This window comes from Ochlerotatus camptorhynchus, unplaced genomic scaffold, assembly GCF_037179485.1.
Source record: "Ochlerotatus camptorhynchus isolate MF236.1 unplaced genomic scaffold, CSIRO-AGI_Acam_v1.1 ptg000130l, whole genome shotgun sequence".
Lineage (NCBI taxonomy): Eukaryota > Metazoa > Arthropoda > Insecta > Diptera > Culicidae > Ochlerotatus > Ochlerotatus camptorhynchus.
In genome coordinates this window covers 2,089,340-2,106,803 of record NW_027040620.1, presented here as the reverse complement: position 1 = coordinate 2,106,803, position 17,464 = coordinate 2,089,340, and the positions used below count along the sequence as shown (strand labels likewise).

Below are 17,464 nucleotides of genomic sequence, written 5' to 3'. Positions count from 1 at the left end.
AATTATTAAAGGTTTTCAGCGATTTAAATTTGGTGTGTAGCCAGGTGAGAACTATTGATTTTTAATAGCTTTATCAGGGTGAGTTTTAGCCACTTCTGGGCTAGTTCATCACCAAATCAGTCCACAGATCAGATTTGCCACACTCTTCTCTCATCTGTAAATTTTGACACTTTTGGGTAATTTCTTTTGATTCCCGCCCTGATATGGTGGTCAGTTGGTTCGCATAAAAAGTTGAACGTTGACCAACTTTCTGGTCGTTCAATTCACATTTATTGTGAGTTGAACGCTGGATTGAATTACTTAAACCAGGCTTAAGGCAACGCTCTGAGAGCTACATTTCTGTATACGCTAGTATAGTAATACAGTACCCATTCGTTCAAATGGGACGATCCGGTTTGACAAGCCATGGACATTTCTCTACTGCATTAAAATAGATAGTTCGTTTCATATTTATAATTGTTGAGTACATACTTTAATACTTAAAGTGACGCCAATATCAGTAGAAGCAATAAATAACACAAAGAAATAAAACAGCATTCACTAAATAGGTCCCGAACATGGAATTAAGAACAGCTTTTACTTTATCCGGACTGCAGCAAACAAATGCTGACGTCTTTCAAGCTGCAAGCGCTTCATTGGGGTTCATTAAAGTCTAAAATATACGATTTAGTACAGCCTGCCATCGTGAAGCAATTGCTCATTATAGTATTGAATTCTTACAGATAGACCTCCTTACGTCTTACCTTTTACTACGTCCGTTGAATCATCAACCTTACACCTTAATGTTCATCTTGAAAGCCGACGCCAGCTCGGTCGAGGGAAACATTGCAAAGTCACCCCTAGCAGCACGGTGCGGTTTCCGGCTGAGATATTCGTTCATAATCTCACACGCCAGGTGTTCGGCCTTCGATTTGATCTGCTGCTGGTTACGCTTCTGCTCGTTTTCGTGATCGACGATCGCCTTGGAGACGTTCCCCTGGGAGGTATGCGTTCCGGGCATTTCCGCTCCCCGAACGAGCGACATTATCCAATCGTGCTTAACCTTGGTGATTTCCTGCTCCAACTTTTCGATGCGCTCGTCCTTCGGCTGGGGCACGTGCAGCGGTTCCAGTTGGGAAAGGATCTTCTTGTACTCGCTCGCCTGGACCTTCAACCGCTCGGTGCGCTCGTCCTTGAATGCCTTCTTGAGAAGTGACAGCTCCTGGGCGATGTACGGTGAACTGGCGGAGATGTCTGAAAGAGTACGATGGACAGTTTAGATGGTTTAAAAATATTCAAACCGATCATACATACCGAGTGCAGTGGTAGTTTTAAGATCTCCCTTCTTGGAGCTGTAGGTTTTGAGTTTGTCGCGCAGACTGCTCTTCTCACTTTCCAGCGAGTCGATATCGCTCTGCAGGTGGTCCATGGTTTCTTCGAATTCTTTCTCCTTCCTGTAATTTAAAATGGACGTTAGAACCATTCCACCTAAAATCTTATATAGACCATACTGTTTGAGCCGCTGGCAAACTTCGTCGTACTGTTTCTGCAGCCGGGCAGTGTTGGTTTCGTGATCCTGCTGCAGTACCGACAGCTTCTTTTCGGCCAAATCCTTGCGAATCTGCATTTCGGACAGTTCGTTCTGTTTGAGTTTGGCTGCCAACTTGAGCTGTCGGATTTCGGCCTCCCGGTTTTCCAGTGTTGCCGTGAGGGTTTTGGTTTCCTCCAGTTGCTTCTTGACTGCCTGTGCGCGTAGAATGATTGGTGCCGTGGGTTTCTCCTCGGGTTTTGCGTTCGTTCCGGCCATGATTTCGTACTCATGGTCCAACAGATACTGGGCCAGCTGACTCATGTCGGTACTGGTCTTGCTCAGTACGGTTCGGATGTTTTGCGATGGACCCAAATCGTCCTGTTCGTAGACCTTTTCGCAGGCACTGGACAACATCTCCCAGAGCTTGTCATGCGGTACGGATACTTCCGATTCCGGATCGGCTGTGACCATTTGGATAACCTGCTTGGCGCTGTAGAACATGGCACTCATTAGCTTATTGAGTGCCTCGGCGGTTTTCTTCAGATTCTGCAGTGTGTTCATCGAGAGATTGCACTTGGTAACAGAAACGTCCTGGGGAAGCCGGCGTTTGACCAGTTTGAGCTGTTGCTTCACGGAATCCACATTTTGGGTAATGTACTGCATCAGTAGACCGGAATCACTGGTCTCATCACCGCCTTGAATCAGTGTCTTCATCAAAACCGCATCAGTCGATATCGAATCACAGGCTGCCGAAATGGATGCCGTACAGTCGCGCACAATTTGGGTTTCGTTTAGCAGATCTTCCCCAGACAGTAGAACCAAGTACATGGCGTTGAAGAATGTGACACACTTTTCCAGATTATCAGTGGATGAATTCTCGTCGAGCTGATTGGCTTTCAATAGATCCACAATCTCGTCGACCATCTTCTCCTGGGCTTGCATCTCCGGCAGGGACGATCCGATTTTCAGTAACGTATCTGCCGAGCAAGCAGTCAGCCCGTACAGGAACTGATGCATGATGCTCTGCAAGTTGTGCACGTGATGAAGCAGCCGCGATCGGAACCGGAATTGATAGACTTCGTGGCCACTGACAATGGCATTGCGATCTATTTGCGGCACAGCGGAGAAACGTTCTCTGGCTTGGCTAACAATGATACCGGATTTGAAAACGATTCGTGATACCAATAGGATGACCAGGATTGCATCATGGTCGCCCCCACGAGCCATGAATATTTCCGGCATGAACGCCGTCAAGTATTTGACATGTTCGTTCGCTTGAGTTAGCTCGATCTGCCGCAGCTGTAGATCGATAGCCCTGGTGAAGGCCTTGGATTCTGCGAACATCTGTTTGAAATCGATCGTTTCCGTAATGGTGTCCTTGACAACCTTGTTGGATTCCTGATTAATTTTCTCCCGTAATTCCTGGCACTGATCGTTTAATCTTTGAACCAATTCACGGAACTTGAGGATGGTTTGATCGCGATCGACGATAGTTTCGAGAGCTGCGTCTTTCTCACGGACTGCTTCGCGCTTAGCTGCGTGGGCCATATCGAGCTCCTCTCGCATATCCATCTCCAGCTCGTGGTTACTCTCGACCAGCTGTTCGTGAACTTCTTCCAGCGCTTCCAATTCGGATACTTCTTCTTCCAGCGCCTTGACCTTATCTTCGAGTTCCATCTTTTTTTCAGCCAACTGCTCAACCATCTCTTCTGCACCCAACGCGGCATCGACCTGTTCCTGAAGATCGCTCAGCTGAGCCTCCAACTCGTCGATCTTTCCCGAAAATTTCTCCTTGGTTCTCTGCAGCTCGGCCACCTCCGACTTCTTGGTGTCCAGTTCCTTCTCCAGCTTTTGAATTTCATGCTTTTCATGTGCAGACAAGTCCCGTAAACGAACCAGAGTTTCCCGAAGTCTAACATTTTGTTGCTCGAGTTGCTTGAACTCGTAGGTTGAAGCACCGGTTCCAACACCATCGCCAGTTATTACGCCGCCACCGATGGCCATTTTTTCCTGCATTTCCGTTTTCAAAATCTCCAAGTCCAACGTCAACTCCTCGGTCCTTTCCTTAGCCGTTTCCAGTTCCAGAGCCAAAGTATCTGCCTTCTCCTCGGCCATCTCCTTGTCCAGCGTGATCATCTCGACATTCTCCAACAACTCGGCCATCTCTTCGATGTGCAAATCGCGAGCTTCGATCGCATCTTTAGCATCCTGCTTGGCTCTCTGATAGTCACGTTGCAGCTGAGAGTGAGCATCCATGATTTTGCTCTTGAACTCCACCAACTGATCGTACTGAGTCTTCATCTTGTCGAACTCACGCAGGCGTTCTTTATCCTCGGCGCGACGAACCTTCAGCGTTTCCAATTTTTCGACCAAGTCCTTGTTTTGCGTTTTTAAGTCCTCGATCTCCTGCTGCATCTGCAGTAGGTGAATACGATCCTCCGTGGAAGGAGCCGGCGACGGCGATGTCAACGATTGTCCAGGGGTGAATTGAGGTTTGAGGGTTTCAACGAATCCGGTTTCCACGAAGCTGGCCCGCTTCGAGGTTTGCAACGATTCCGGTGGGCTAATGTGCGATTTGTGCAGCGATTCGTAACGATCGCCGGCCTTGACCATGGTAGGGATTGAGGAGACCGGTGTCGGGATTGAGGACTGACCGGAGGGGCGATCGTTCCCAGGCGAGGTCAGTTGAGTTTTGGATCCCAGCGAGCTGGTGCTGCGATTCAGCGATGCACGAGAGCTAGATCCGAGGAATGAGATAAATTGAAGGTTAGTGAAGGCACAACGACAAGCAATCCCGCTAACATTTGGAACAGTGAATAACACAACTCCGGGTGGAGTGTATGTTTAATGAACACGCGTGATTTGAAGTAAAAGCTCTAATAAAAAACAAAATATAGTACAGCTGGCAAGCGCAACCGAGACGACGAAGACGAACAACCACAAGGAACTCAAGGAAATGTATAATACAACAGGAACACGTGGTGTGAAGGTGGTGGTGTTTGTTCGGCAACCGCAACAGAAGCCATCAGCGATTAACATCTAGTGGTTAATAAAGAGGCAATGCAGTGTAGGTAGGTAGGTAGGACTAAGTAATTAACCTGGACGTCGAGAGTGTCATTGACATGGAGGCGCGCTTCGACTGGGGCTGCTTGACGGGTGACTTGCGGCGTACGCTAGATTCAGTAGCACATCCGGTGATGGGACGGGTCCGAGCAAGGTTTGTTTTGGTATTTGAGTTATATTATGGTGAGGGCAATCAATGATGGTTGTTGGTATCGGTTGCAATATGATCGTGATTAGTTGGACATCGAATATTAGTCGGGGAGATGAAAAGGTAGGAAAAAGAGACGGTTATTATATTTAGTTGAAGAATCTGATTGTTAGCATGAAACGGCAATAAGTACAAGAATTGATGAAACAAATAGTATGAAAACAAAGATTCAAAATTACGAAAACTAGCTACTATTGAAAGATTTGATGAATGAAAAGGATATCAACATACAGATCTACAGGCGATCATTGCGAAGTTTCGTTTAATCCTAAGAAGAAAGGTGAACATAATTTTTATTTAACAACTCGGTAATGTTCCACCCAAATTGAATCACCCAGAGTAGTCATACAGTTAAATTGACCCATTTAAATCTATGAAGATGATCCATAAAGCATCTAAACTGAACCCAAAGGGCGAAGATCTCCGAAGCAGACTCATAAAGCATCAGAAGTGTATTCGCAGGTCTTTGGACTTTACCCATCAGGCAGATGAAATTGAAAGACCTCTAAAAAGACGTCTGTTTTAAAACTATAAAAACTATTATTATGTTAACCAATGAGATTTTTGTAGACCTTTAGATTTAATTCATAATGCCTGTGGATTTCTCTTGTAAGGGCTTTGAAATGGACCCATCGAATTAGATTTAAATACAAAACATCTGCAATTCACCCATAATGCCTCTAGATTGAAGTCTAATGAAATGTTATGGATCCTATGTAGTTAAACCCTTCAAAGATCTCTGGTGGCTTAGTGGTTACCGTTTCTGCTTACTGATCAGATAGTCTCGGGAGTTCAATTCCAGGCCCGTTCCCTTATATGCATTTTTTTACTAGCGTCTGGTGGGGCTAGTGTGCCATCTTTAACAATATATATATATAACGGGTCAACCGTGGTTACTGTTCGTCATGTTAATTTGAACTTTTGTGCAAATTTTCAGCAAAATCGGTTTTGATTTAGAGGTGCTTCATGTTAATTTTATGTTTTTAAGGTAATTTACGGCTTACAATATTTGTATCTCGAGACTGAAATAACGAAAACTGCTGTAACAACTTTCATAGCAAAGTTTAATGTGTCATGTATCAACTTTGTGACCAAAGGTTGACTATTAGAAGTGATTTTATTGAAGTTTGACTTAGTTTCATGCTCGAAGATATCTTAAAATGTGAAGAATTTTAAAGTATTTGTTCTACGAATTTTCCACCCGTATGATATAAAAATGTGTAGTGTACGGCATAATGTTCCTCATATTGTTCTAGAAGTTTCATTCCAACATAGTTTTCGTGTTTATTTCATAGATTGAGAGATAAAAATCAGAAAAGAGGCCGTTTTAGCTAAAATTCACAAGACAACAGAACCAATAAAAGTCAATTAGATTGACAGAACATAGTTGCATTGCTTTTCAATGACGACCGATGACTGTTTCATTGATATATGATTTTTTCATAAATATGAATCCTCAGTAGACGTGTTTTTTATCAAAGGCAAGTGTCACTCGAACCATTCAAAATATTCGTTATTTTATAAATTGCTGTATATATATATACATATATATATATATATATATATATTTGCGTTATTGTTCGTTTATGTTTATTTGTTTATCAGGGATATTGAATTGGTTCCGCTTTTCTATAGATCGAATATTGAATATTCGGCAACGGGAAACGATCTAGATCATTTTCATTTAGAATAGGAACTGCATGATTGTTTGCGCAGTTCTTCCCGTCAAAATAATTTTCATCAGCAGCTAGGGTAGAGCGCTACTTCGTCGTAATCGCCCATTTCCGTTCTATCGATCAGAAAAGATCAATAATATCAATTATTTCACCGTGCACAAATCAATAATATGTTTGTTCCGATGCGTTAGTTCATTAGCTACAACATAAACCCGGTTAGAGCGCATTGTATGAATATTTACGCTTATTGTTCTCAAAACAAAAGAAGCACTCCCTGCGAATCCCCTACTAAAAAAATCTGAATTTTACTGGTGATGTAAACATCCATGCATGCAAACATTCATGCATGTAAACTTCCTTTTCACGTAAACTAGCAGTTTGCAAGAAATGTTGCAAACAAAGGTGGAAAGTTGCATACAATATATGGAATATTGCATGACATGTCTCATAAATTTACACGATTTATAATGTAAATTTGTAGGATTTATGACGCTCCATTTATGTGCATCATAGTAACGGAAATTTACACTACTTTTTTTTAGCTGTGTACGTTTATCCGTAGGACGAACAAAATCTAATGGCGTTTCAATGCGTTAGGACGGAATTGAAACTCGTAGAACGAATTTAGAGTCAAGAAGCAGTGTTAGATTTTAATCAATATCTCAACAATTGGTGACTCTTTATCAAATCCAACGGTACGTATGGAAAGGTGAATAAATTTAGAAGTCATTTTTGACAGAAATATTCCATTTTTTGTTTAAACTCGTTCAGAAGAGTGAGGTGAAGCGCGGGGTGTGCTTAGTAGGACGGAAATTAGATCAAAAACCCTACTATCATTGCTTACTTGAAGGCGCAACCGAATTGAAAAGCGTTCGGGGCATCGTTGAAGTCACACCAGCGTTTGATTTTCGCTTGGTAACACCTTGTTTATTTGCGCACCAAAAAAAATTAAAGGGTTGTGTCCTAGACACGACCGCAGTATGACGTAGAACCACACAAAATTGTTGTTTTTCATGCATTTTTGACTATTATACTTTATCTTAAAATTTTCAAGTATTTCAATGTTTCGGTTATGGTTGACTCAAAACAATTTACACATTTTTCTTGACAAATATCCATGTGAAATTCCACATGATTTTCATTTGACCACACATAAACAGAATCCACTCAGAAGTACAGAACCGGTGGAAACTCGTGTTTATTTCAGTTACCGTGGGGACGTAATTTGTGATTAGCCCCGGTCAATTTCAAATTGTATCATTATTTATGTACGGTCCTTATATTTGAAATGACGTTTCACATTCATCAATGGATGGCCGATTTTCATTCGAATAATTGATAAATCGATTAACGAACCGAAAAGTAAAATATATGTTATCGGTTATATCGTGCCGATATAAGCATTAACATCTCCATAGGATCATCACCACCGATCATTTCAAACATGTGCTGCACTCTTATTGGTTGAAAAATGGCAGCACAGCGAACAAAAAATAATCGATTAGTTGTTAATCGAGTAATTAAAAAATGGGACATCTCTGATTTTGGTGTGTTAGTTTTGATAAAAATGAGCGCAAAATTTCATCTCTACCAAAGGGGCAGCAAAACCACAAAATTACCTTGAATACGGGGGGTATTCATTGGATGAAAGGGACACTAAAATAGAAAGTTTTTCTTCTGACAGTTTCATCTTGGTACACATGAAATTTATACGCAAATGAATAGTATGTGTGGTCACGCATGGTTGTTATATGTACATATATTAAGTGTGTGGCCGACACATAGTTATTGATTTGTTGATCACGTTGCAACAACTCATGTGTGGGATTTGATGGGGGGGGGGTTAGGAGAGGTTGTTGATGAGTGGGGGGGGGGGGGTAGGAAAGGTTGTTGATGAGTGGGGGGGGGGGTAGGAAAGGTTGTTGATGAGTGGGGGGGGGGGGTTAGGAGAGTTTGTTGAGGGGTGGGGAGATTGTTGTGAAGGGGGAGGGAGAGAGGTTGTTGTGAAAGGAGGAGGGGGTTTACATCATTACATTTCCTCATTGTGGTCACGCCGTGATCCACCTTTAGCCGCTGATTTGGCCCTGCTTACTGCAGGACCAAGTGCCACGCCGTCCGAAGCGACAATGCAGAATGATGTACAACCAAGTGGTATTCGTTTGTGATGACTGGGTTTGGGAGAAAGGCTTATTTCATGAAATCAGTGATAAAATTATCATTTGTACATTTTCAATAGTTTATTACAGAAAAATTGGAAAAATATTTATTTCAACAGGTTTGTAATGTAATATCCTATCGATTGGCGTATTTGGATTTTATTTTCATCTATAAATGACAAAGTTACAAGCGTTCAAAACCTAACACTCCTTCACCACACATATTTTTTGATTTGCAGCCCAGTATAGTCGACAAAGACGTAGTTCTACGTCCAAAAACTCGCACTTGCGGCTCATGTTTTGATCGGTGGTCATACAAATTTTGACATTTATGTTAAGAAGACGTCTGCCGGTCGTTGACGTCGATGGGCAGCGCCACTAGCGCCACCACGATATTGTTTAAAATATAAATTCAAAATAGCAGTTAAATTGCTTACACACTTTAGGAATTTGACTTGGATGTCTATTCACTGTGATGAAAAATAGCATCGCACCTGAGTCGAATTCAACTTACAATTGCATTACATTGCATGGCGCCATTGAGCATTGTAGGGGTACCAGTTGAACAAATTCTACTGTTTTTCGGTGAATGTATTTTACATTCACTGAAAACAGTAACAAGTTCTGCCCGCTCTAGTTCGTGATGCATAAGAGATACAGATTTGAGTTATGAGCAAAACTTGTAGCTTATAACAAACCCTACAAAAGGTCTATACATCATTTTGCGAAATGCTGTTGAAGAAAAAAAGTTAGAGGCAAATGAATGTAAATGAATGCACGAAATGAATGATTTTCCATGCCTGGCTTTGATCCTCACAAGTTCCTACGTCACGCCTGCATATGTCATATGATAACAAAAGACTACCAGCTGAAACATGGACACAGCTCGGTCACCGGCTAGATGGCGTAGCCTGAGCAATGTTGCCAGTCCGGCAATAGCAAAGTGAAAAGGTGCGACACGAACACTGGCGCGGTAACCATAGTACCATAGAGGTAACCATAGTACCATAGACTAGTAGGTCCAGAAGCAATGTGCTCAACTTTTTGGCTCAGCTCTGGTACTATCTTCGGTCCCAAGCTAATCGATTCACCCCTCGAAACATAGGAAAATCTAGAGTCGGTGTATAACGAGTCACGGCAAGAGAAAAACAGTTGAACTCGCATCACGGTTTTCGAAAGATTCCCTTTCTTTTAACTTGGCAACAGAGGACTTCTGCATCAACTTCAAATGACTTCTAGCGAGGAAAAAAATTAACGGCTGTAGTAAATCATTATATCAGTGATTTTGTCGAATTATCTTAAAGAAAAATAGTAGAAATTGTCATTACTGATCATTACAAAACGTATCGCATGACAAATGTAATGCTCACTGCGTGTATATGATCATTTCTTCGATTATATTTTATATTTAATTGCAATACCTTTCTTGGACCTTTCATAGCATCGTAATGCTTGTTTACTTTGCACGATAGGTAGCCGGTTTGACAGTTCAATAGGTAGACTTGGCTTCACTCTTGGCGTGACTCATTATACACCGACTCTAGGAAAATCCACTAACCCCTCATTTTATCTGTCAAACTTTCACAGCGAATCAAAACAAACATTAGAATTTTGACTAGAATGGGATAAGTTACGTTAATCGATTTGCTTGGGACCAATAGCCTTGTCAAGCAGTGAGCCAATTTAAAATCGTTAGTTTCCTCTGGTTGATGTACGGTGATAGAGGAAATGCTTCACCAAACCCGAGCGTCTGTTCACCATGGAGGTGGATTTTAAATTGGCTCACTAGCCTATTGGTCCCAAGTAAATCGATTAACGAACCCCATTCTAGTCGAAATTCTAGTACTACACTATGTTTGTTTTGATTCGATATAAAAATTTGACAGATAAATTGAGGGGTTCGTAGATTTTCCTATGTTTCGAGGGGTGCATCGATTAGCTTGGGACCGAAGAGAGTACCAGAGCTGAACCAAAACGTTTTGCACGTTTCTTCAGGACCTTGTGGTCTTAGAGTTATCTCTATGTCAAAACGGCGTCTGTTCTCCATGTTAGGAGCGGCTGATGACCGTCCTAGTGCCAGCGTGGGACTCTAAACAGAGCTGGCACCAACCTGTGGGAGCCAACAAGCCTCCCTGGAAAGAATAACGGATCGGAACAATCGGCATAGACATACAAGACGCAATAAGGTCTACAATTTGAAACTCGGAACATGGAACTGCAAATCGCTCGGCTTCCCGGGTTGCGATAGGTTAATCAATGACGAACTTCAACCACGCAACTTCGAAGTCGTAGCACTGCAGGTATGGAAAAGTGAACATCGAGCGGCTACTTTCTACCAGAGCTGTGGCACCACTAACGAGCTTAGAATTGGCTTTGTAGTGCTGGGTAAGATGCGCCAAAGCGTGATTGTTGGGCAGCGCATCAACGCGGGGATGTGTAAGTTGAGGATTAAGGGCCGTTTCTTCAACTACAGCATCATCAACGTGCATTGCCCACACGAAGGGAGACCCGACGACGAGAAAGAAGCATTTTTACGCAGTTGGAGCAGGTGTACGACGGGACGTCAAAATCGTCATCGTCGACATGAACGCTCAGGTAGGAGGACACGGGAGGCAATGTAGATAAAGGGTGTCCACGATGAAATTGCCACACTATGAAATTGCTCTAACTTTTTAACCGTTGGGTAGAATTTAATGAAAATTTGGGTGGATTTAGTTCATAGTGCATTATTTACATCCTGCAAGTTTTAAAGTCCTGTGATCAAAACTCGCGGAAATGGAGTCGAAAGAACAGCTCGTGCGTGATAAAATCTTGCGCATTCATCACGAGAACAAGGATCTTTCGCATCGTTCCATCGCTAAAACGTTGGGAATCGCGAATTCCACGGTGTCGCGAGTGATTAAGCGGTTCGAGGAACGGTTGACCACCGAGTGGAAGCCCAGAAATGAAGGAAAAAGTATTCCGTACAACACCAAAAATCACAACCGCGTAGTTGGGGCCTTCAACCGAAATCCGAACGCCTCCGTTAGGGATGTGGCTAAGAAGCTGCACCTAAGCCGAAGTTTTGTCCAGAAGGCCAAAACTAAGGCTGGGCTTCGAACGTTCAAGGTACAAAAGGCCCCTAATCGCGACGAGAAGCAGAACAAGTCTGCCAAAACCCGTGCCAGGAAGTTGTACCTCAACATGCTGACGAAAGTTGAATGCTGCATCATGGACGACGAAACATATGTGAAGGCCGACTTCAAACAGATCCCCGGCAACCTGTTTTTAACGGCCAAGGATAAGTTCAGCGTTCCGGAGCATGTCCGCACTCAGAAGATGTCCAAATTTGCGAAGAAACTCCTGGTTTGGCAAGCCATCTGCACGTGCGGGAAGCGGAGTGCACCTTTCGTGACCCAGGACACGATGAACGGACAGGTGTACATAAAAGAGTGCCTCCAGAAGCGGCTGCTTCCTCTCCTGAAGGCCCACAACGTCCCAACAATCATCTGGCCGGATTTGGCCTCATGCCACTACTCCAAGGACGTGCTGAAGTGGTATGCGGACAATAAGGTCAATTTCGTGCCGAAAATGTTCAACCCTCCCAACACTCCGGAGCTCCGCCCCATCGAGAAGTACTGGGCGATTATGAAGCAGCACCTTCTTAAACGACCTAAGGTAGTGAAGACAGTCGAGGAACTGAAGAAAGTATGGGTTTACATGCAAAAAAAACGGTTGATTCACAGGTTGTGCAGAATCTTATGGCCGGGGTTAAGGCCAAGGTGCGGGCATTTGCGTATGGACTGTAAATAAAATACGAGTAAAATGGTAAAATGAAGTTTAATAGTTATTTCTCAATCCCTGAAAATTTGATGGCAATCGGATGAAAACTCGAATTTTGCGAATCAATTTTGTGTGTGGCAATTTCATCGTGGACACCCTTTACCAGCAATCGGGCCAAACAGCCTGCATTCCGTATCGAACGACAACGGCCTTTTTGCAGCCTTCTGTGGTATGGTAGTCCGAAGTACCTTTTCCCCTCGCAAGGATATTCACACCTGGAGATCCCCTGACCAACACACAGAAAACCAAATCGATCACATTCTAATCGACGGGAAATTCTTCTCCGACATCATCAACGTCCAGACGTACCGCAGTGCGAACATAGATTCGAACCACTACTATAGTTGCATTATGCATGCGCTCAAAACTCTCGACGGTGCATAACACCCGTCGAAGTCGAACGCCGCGACCCAAAATTGAGCATTTACGGGACGCCGGAGTTGCCCAGGATTACGCGCAGCAGCTGGAAACTGCACTACCCACTGAAGACCAGCTTGGCGTAGCTACTCTTGAAGATGGCTGGAGGGACATCCGTTCCGTCATATGTAGTACTGCTGCATAGGCACTATTTAGAAATGACTGGTTTGACGGCGAATGCAAACTGTTAGTAGAGGACAAGAAATGCAGCACTGACGAGAATGCTGCAGCACCGCAAAATATTGAATGTGGAGCGATACAGACAAGCGCGGAATAGACAAAACTCGGTTTTTCGAAGGAAGAAGCGTCAGCAGGAAGATCGAGATCGCGAGGCGATGGAAAATCTGTATCGCGTAAACGACACACGGAAGTTCTATGAGAAGTTAAATAGTTCGCGCAAAGGCTACGTGCCGCAAGCCGATATGTGCAAGCACTTGGACGGTAACCTTCTCACGAACGAGTGTGAGGTGATTGAGAGGTCTCTATGGCAGTACTATGACGAGCACCTCAATGGTTGTGCAGCAGAAAACGAAGGTGGTACGGCAACAGACCTTGGAGCACGCGCAGAAGACGACAGGCTACCGGCCCCTGTTCTTCAAGAAGTTGAGGAGGAGATCGGTCGGCTGAAGAACAACAAAGCAACTGGTCCAGATCAACTACCAAGTGAGCTATTAAAATACGGTGGTGAAGCACTGGCTAGAGCGCTGCGCTGGGTAATTGCAAAGATTTGGGAGGAGGATATATTACCGGAGGAGTGGATGGAAGGTGTCGTATGCCCAATCTACAAAAAGGGTGACAAGTTGGATTGCTGCAACTACCGCGCGATCACACTACTGAGCGCCGCCTACAAGGTACTCTGCCAAATTTTATGCCGCCGCCTGTCACCATTTGCAAGAGAGTTCGTGGGGCAATACATGGGTTCCGCGCTACCACGGACCAAATTTTCGCGATTCGGCAGGTTCTGCAGAAATGCCGCGAATACAACGTGGCCACGTGTTCATCGATTTCTAATCTGCATACGACACAATCGATCTAGATCAGCTATGGCAGATTATGCACGAGTATGAATTTCCGGATAAACTGACGCGATTGATCAAGGCGACGGTGGATCGAGTGATGTGCGTTGTTCGAGTATCGGGGACACTCTCGAGTATCGGGGACACTCTCGAGTCCCTTTGAATCTCGAAGGCGGTTACGGCAAGGTTATGGACTTTCGTGTCTGCTATTCAACATCGCGTTAGAAGGTGTAATAAGAAGAGCTGGCACGATCCTCAGGATGTCCATCCAGCTTCTTTTCTTCGCCGATTACATCGACATCATGTCATGAAACTTTGGGACGATGGTGGAAATCAGACTGAAGGCTGAAGCTAGACGGATCGAGGTGGTCGACAAGTTCGTGTATTTGGGCTCATTGGTGACCGAAAATGATACCAGCAGAAATATCCAAAGACGCATTATGGCAAGGAATCGTACCTACTTTGAACTCCGGAGGACGCTCCGGTCGAATAAAGTTCGCCGCCGCACGAAGTTGACTATATACAAGACGCTGATTAGACCGGCGGTTCTCTACGGCCACGAGACCTAGACTATGCTCGCTCTTGGTGTTTTCGAATGAAAGGTGTTGCGTACCATCTACGGTGGAGTACAGATGGATGACTGAACGTGAGACGATGAGGAATGAACCACGAATTACACCAGCTGCTGGGAGAACCATCCATCGCTCACATTGCAAAAATTGGTGACGTATGGTCATGGATCGAGTAGAGTGGAGTCTTGGAACTAAAAAAAAAAATCAAGATTTTACTGACAAATTGTTTTTACAGTGACTAAGAAAATATAGATGGAGTTTGGGCATTCCCCCACTCCCCGAACCCGAAGGAAAGTATAGGCAACTATTTGTTAGGTTCGAGTTGGATGATTGAACACACCTAATAACTGTTGATTTGTGATCAAAAAGAACGTTAAGTTTTTGATGTACAACATTTTAAGTCTATCAATCTTTCAGATTAGTAATCACAGCATTTTTATGTGATACTGGGTAAGTCTTTCGCTTTCGACTATCCTACGTTCCTGGAATTTCAATCAATGTTTAATGGAAAATGTAAAATATGTCTTTCACAAACATGCTCAGCACCGTACAACGTATGATACATGACCTGAATTTTGGTATTATGATTTTAGAATTTTCACACGAAGATCTAACGAAACCGCAGAACCAAAACTAGCAGCTACCAAACGAAAAAAAAAAAAAAAAACAAACAAACAAAATCTACCTACTAATAGGAAATGCTCTTTCCTATAAAACAACTATCAACTTACGCCGTTGGTTTCGCTTGGAAGGTGGGCGTTGAACCCGGCATCGAAGTCAGCGAGCGAACCGATCCAGCACTACAATATGTAGGTGCGTTTGTAAGCATGCATTCAGAACGACGATAGTGTTAAAGACAATGATAAATAGGAAAGATTTCTAATTGAAAGAAGTAGGTAGAAACGGTTTCTAGATACGAAGAAAAATCGGCCCAAATTAAGACGGAGAAAACCAAAGCAAAACTAAGAAGCTATTTATCCAATTCGAATGATGAAACGTTAGACGGTACAACAACATAGAATTATGTGTGGGTGGGTGGGAAGACACCCTTTTTTTTGCAGTGCAATATTTCTGCCAATCGGTGGTGGTTTACTATGGGCGATGAGATTAAAGTTCTATCTATTAGGTACAATCAGCATTGACATTAGAATGGAGGTTGCTTGCGCTACTTTTTAGGCGCTCGAAAAAAGATTGCGCGCTGCTACTGCTGCTGGATGATTGACAAAGGATGAGCATAATATGATTGAACATGTATCGATTTTAAATTTGTGTTTGCTTTCGTTGCTTCAAAGCTTGATTGAGGTTCGTGTGATTGCTGAGCACTACAAACGGAGCGGAACGGTTAACACTTACTTTGATTTGGAAGGAGCACGCTTGGAACTAGCTCGCGTTTTTAGCAACAATGGAATTTATTTGTGGTTTTTGATTTTAGATTTTTTTTGTATTGAGTTAGAGTTGCAAAGAGAAACGAAATACAGAAATAAATCAACGAGATGCTTAGCAGTAATAGTGGTACATTGTAGACTCGATAGTAGAATGACGGAGTGAATGCGAAATGAATGACAGTTTGAAAAGTTGTCTAGATAGATTAGGGTTAGAGTCATCTGATGTTGTAAAATTAGAAAAACCCGTAAAAAAATGACTCACCTGCTCAACCGAGACCGTGGTTTCTCTTCAGGGATTTGGAGATCCGCGCCCTCAATTGGGTTTCCCGCATCATCCAGGAATACCAACTGAGTGGGACGAACGAACATTCCATAGTTTTCTTCGCACTGAAACGACGATTAAATTTTCCTCAATAAGAATTTACATTTGCCGTTTCCGACTCACCGAAAAGTACGTCTGTCCTTTGATCGACCCGTTGTTCTTACCCTTCGGCTCATTTAGGATGACACCAACCCATTTGCCGACCGCAAACGAGGTCATCCCGATGTACGCAATCGAGCCACGGACATCTTTGCCGGAAACCTCGATCCGTTGTCCAATTCTCAGCAACCTATCGTTCATCGTACTTTTTTCGCCGTCAAAATACGTCGATTCCTACTTATTCCGGGGTGTTGCCTATAAGAAAGGCTTTCTAATGAATCTTTTCCAACAACCAACAACAAACGGTGAAGAAAGATGTCATCAGTGTATCCGTGCGGATTCGATTTTCCGCATACAAATTACCTTTTAATTACGAACAACAGTGCAGATACGCTTTCCTACTAAGAATAATTACTTTGAGCCGAGAAAACAGCAATATTTTTCAACAATTTTTGAACATTTCCCGACGAAAACAATTTTTTTTTTCTCCAGGTGAAAATTTTCGCTTTGGTGTCAAACTTTGACAGCACATCAACAGCGAGCTGTCAAAGTGAACAAAAGAGATTTTTTATTGCGGAAAGATCCCGTTTTCGAACCCACCTGTTGCGCATTGTTTTGGGAAATTTTTGAGACGTTACAAAAGGTTACAAATCGTTCCAATGTTTTGTATTGGGCGATCTCGTAAAAATAGGTATTTATCAGCTGGATGGCATCCCTAATAAAATTTGTATGGTTATTTTGCTTAACGACGTGTTTGGGGTATCATCCAAACCATTTGTGGAAAAGTTCAACAATTTGGGTTATCGTTCGTTTATGGTATTTATTTATTAGGGATCCCTATCTTGTTTGCCTTGCCTTGAAAAGAGCTAACATCGCTGCGGGCCCGCGAATCGTGGGCCCCACTGACAGCTCATAATTTGTAAACAAATAGAAGATTCAATCCAGAATTTCAAAAAAGGCGTGGCTGATATTATGGATATTCTTAATATTTTTGCTTACATTTTGTGAAAAATAAACTTAGGACTCATAAAATATTATTTTCTGATTTTCTACCACGAAGTCAACCATTTATATGGCATAAAAGGGAAAATAATTTCATTTGATAAAAATAAGACAATTCAGTCACGCCATTTTTGCAGTTCACACTGGAATTGTGACGTTTCAGATGTTGGTTTCAATAACATGGCGGCATGCCACCCAGCTGGTATTTATGGTCAG

The 17,464-nt window shown here is 43.0% G+C and overlaps 1 protein-coding gene across 6 annotated transcripts; it reads right to left on the bottom strand.

Annotated features, from left to right (window-relative positions):
• Window positions 1-442: 442 nt before the first annotated feature.
• Window positions 443-16,755, bottom strand: DCTN1-p150 (dynactin subunit 1). Of its 6 annotated transcripts, XM_065220625.1 has the most exons (9): window positions 16,610-16,755; window positions 16,271-16,501; window positions 16,088-16,212; window positions 15,794-15,820; window positions 15,172-15,240; window positions 4,609-4,683; window positions 1,491-4,247; window positions 1,294-1,433; window positions 443-1,233 (listed from the first exon to the last, which is right to left on the bottom strand). In XM_065220625.1, the coding sequence occupies exons 2-9, from the start codon at window positions 16,445-16,447 to the stop codon at window positions 773-775; spliced, it is 3,831 nt and encodes a 1,276-aa protein (XP_065076697.1). In that variant the 5' UTR covers window positions 16,448-16,501; window positions 16,610-16,755; the 3' UTR covers window positions 443-772. The 6 variants fall into 6 exon arrangements, with proteins under 6 accessions (XP_065076697.1, XP_065076699.1, XP_065076698.1 ...); XM_065220627.1 differs by lacking the exon at window positions 4,609-4,683; XM_065220626.1 differs by lacking the exon at window positions 15,794-15,820.
• Window positions 16,756-17,464: the final 709 nt, after the last annotated feature.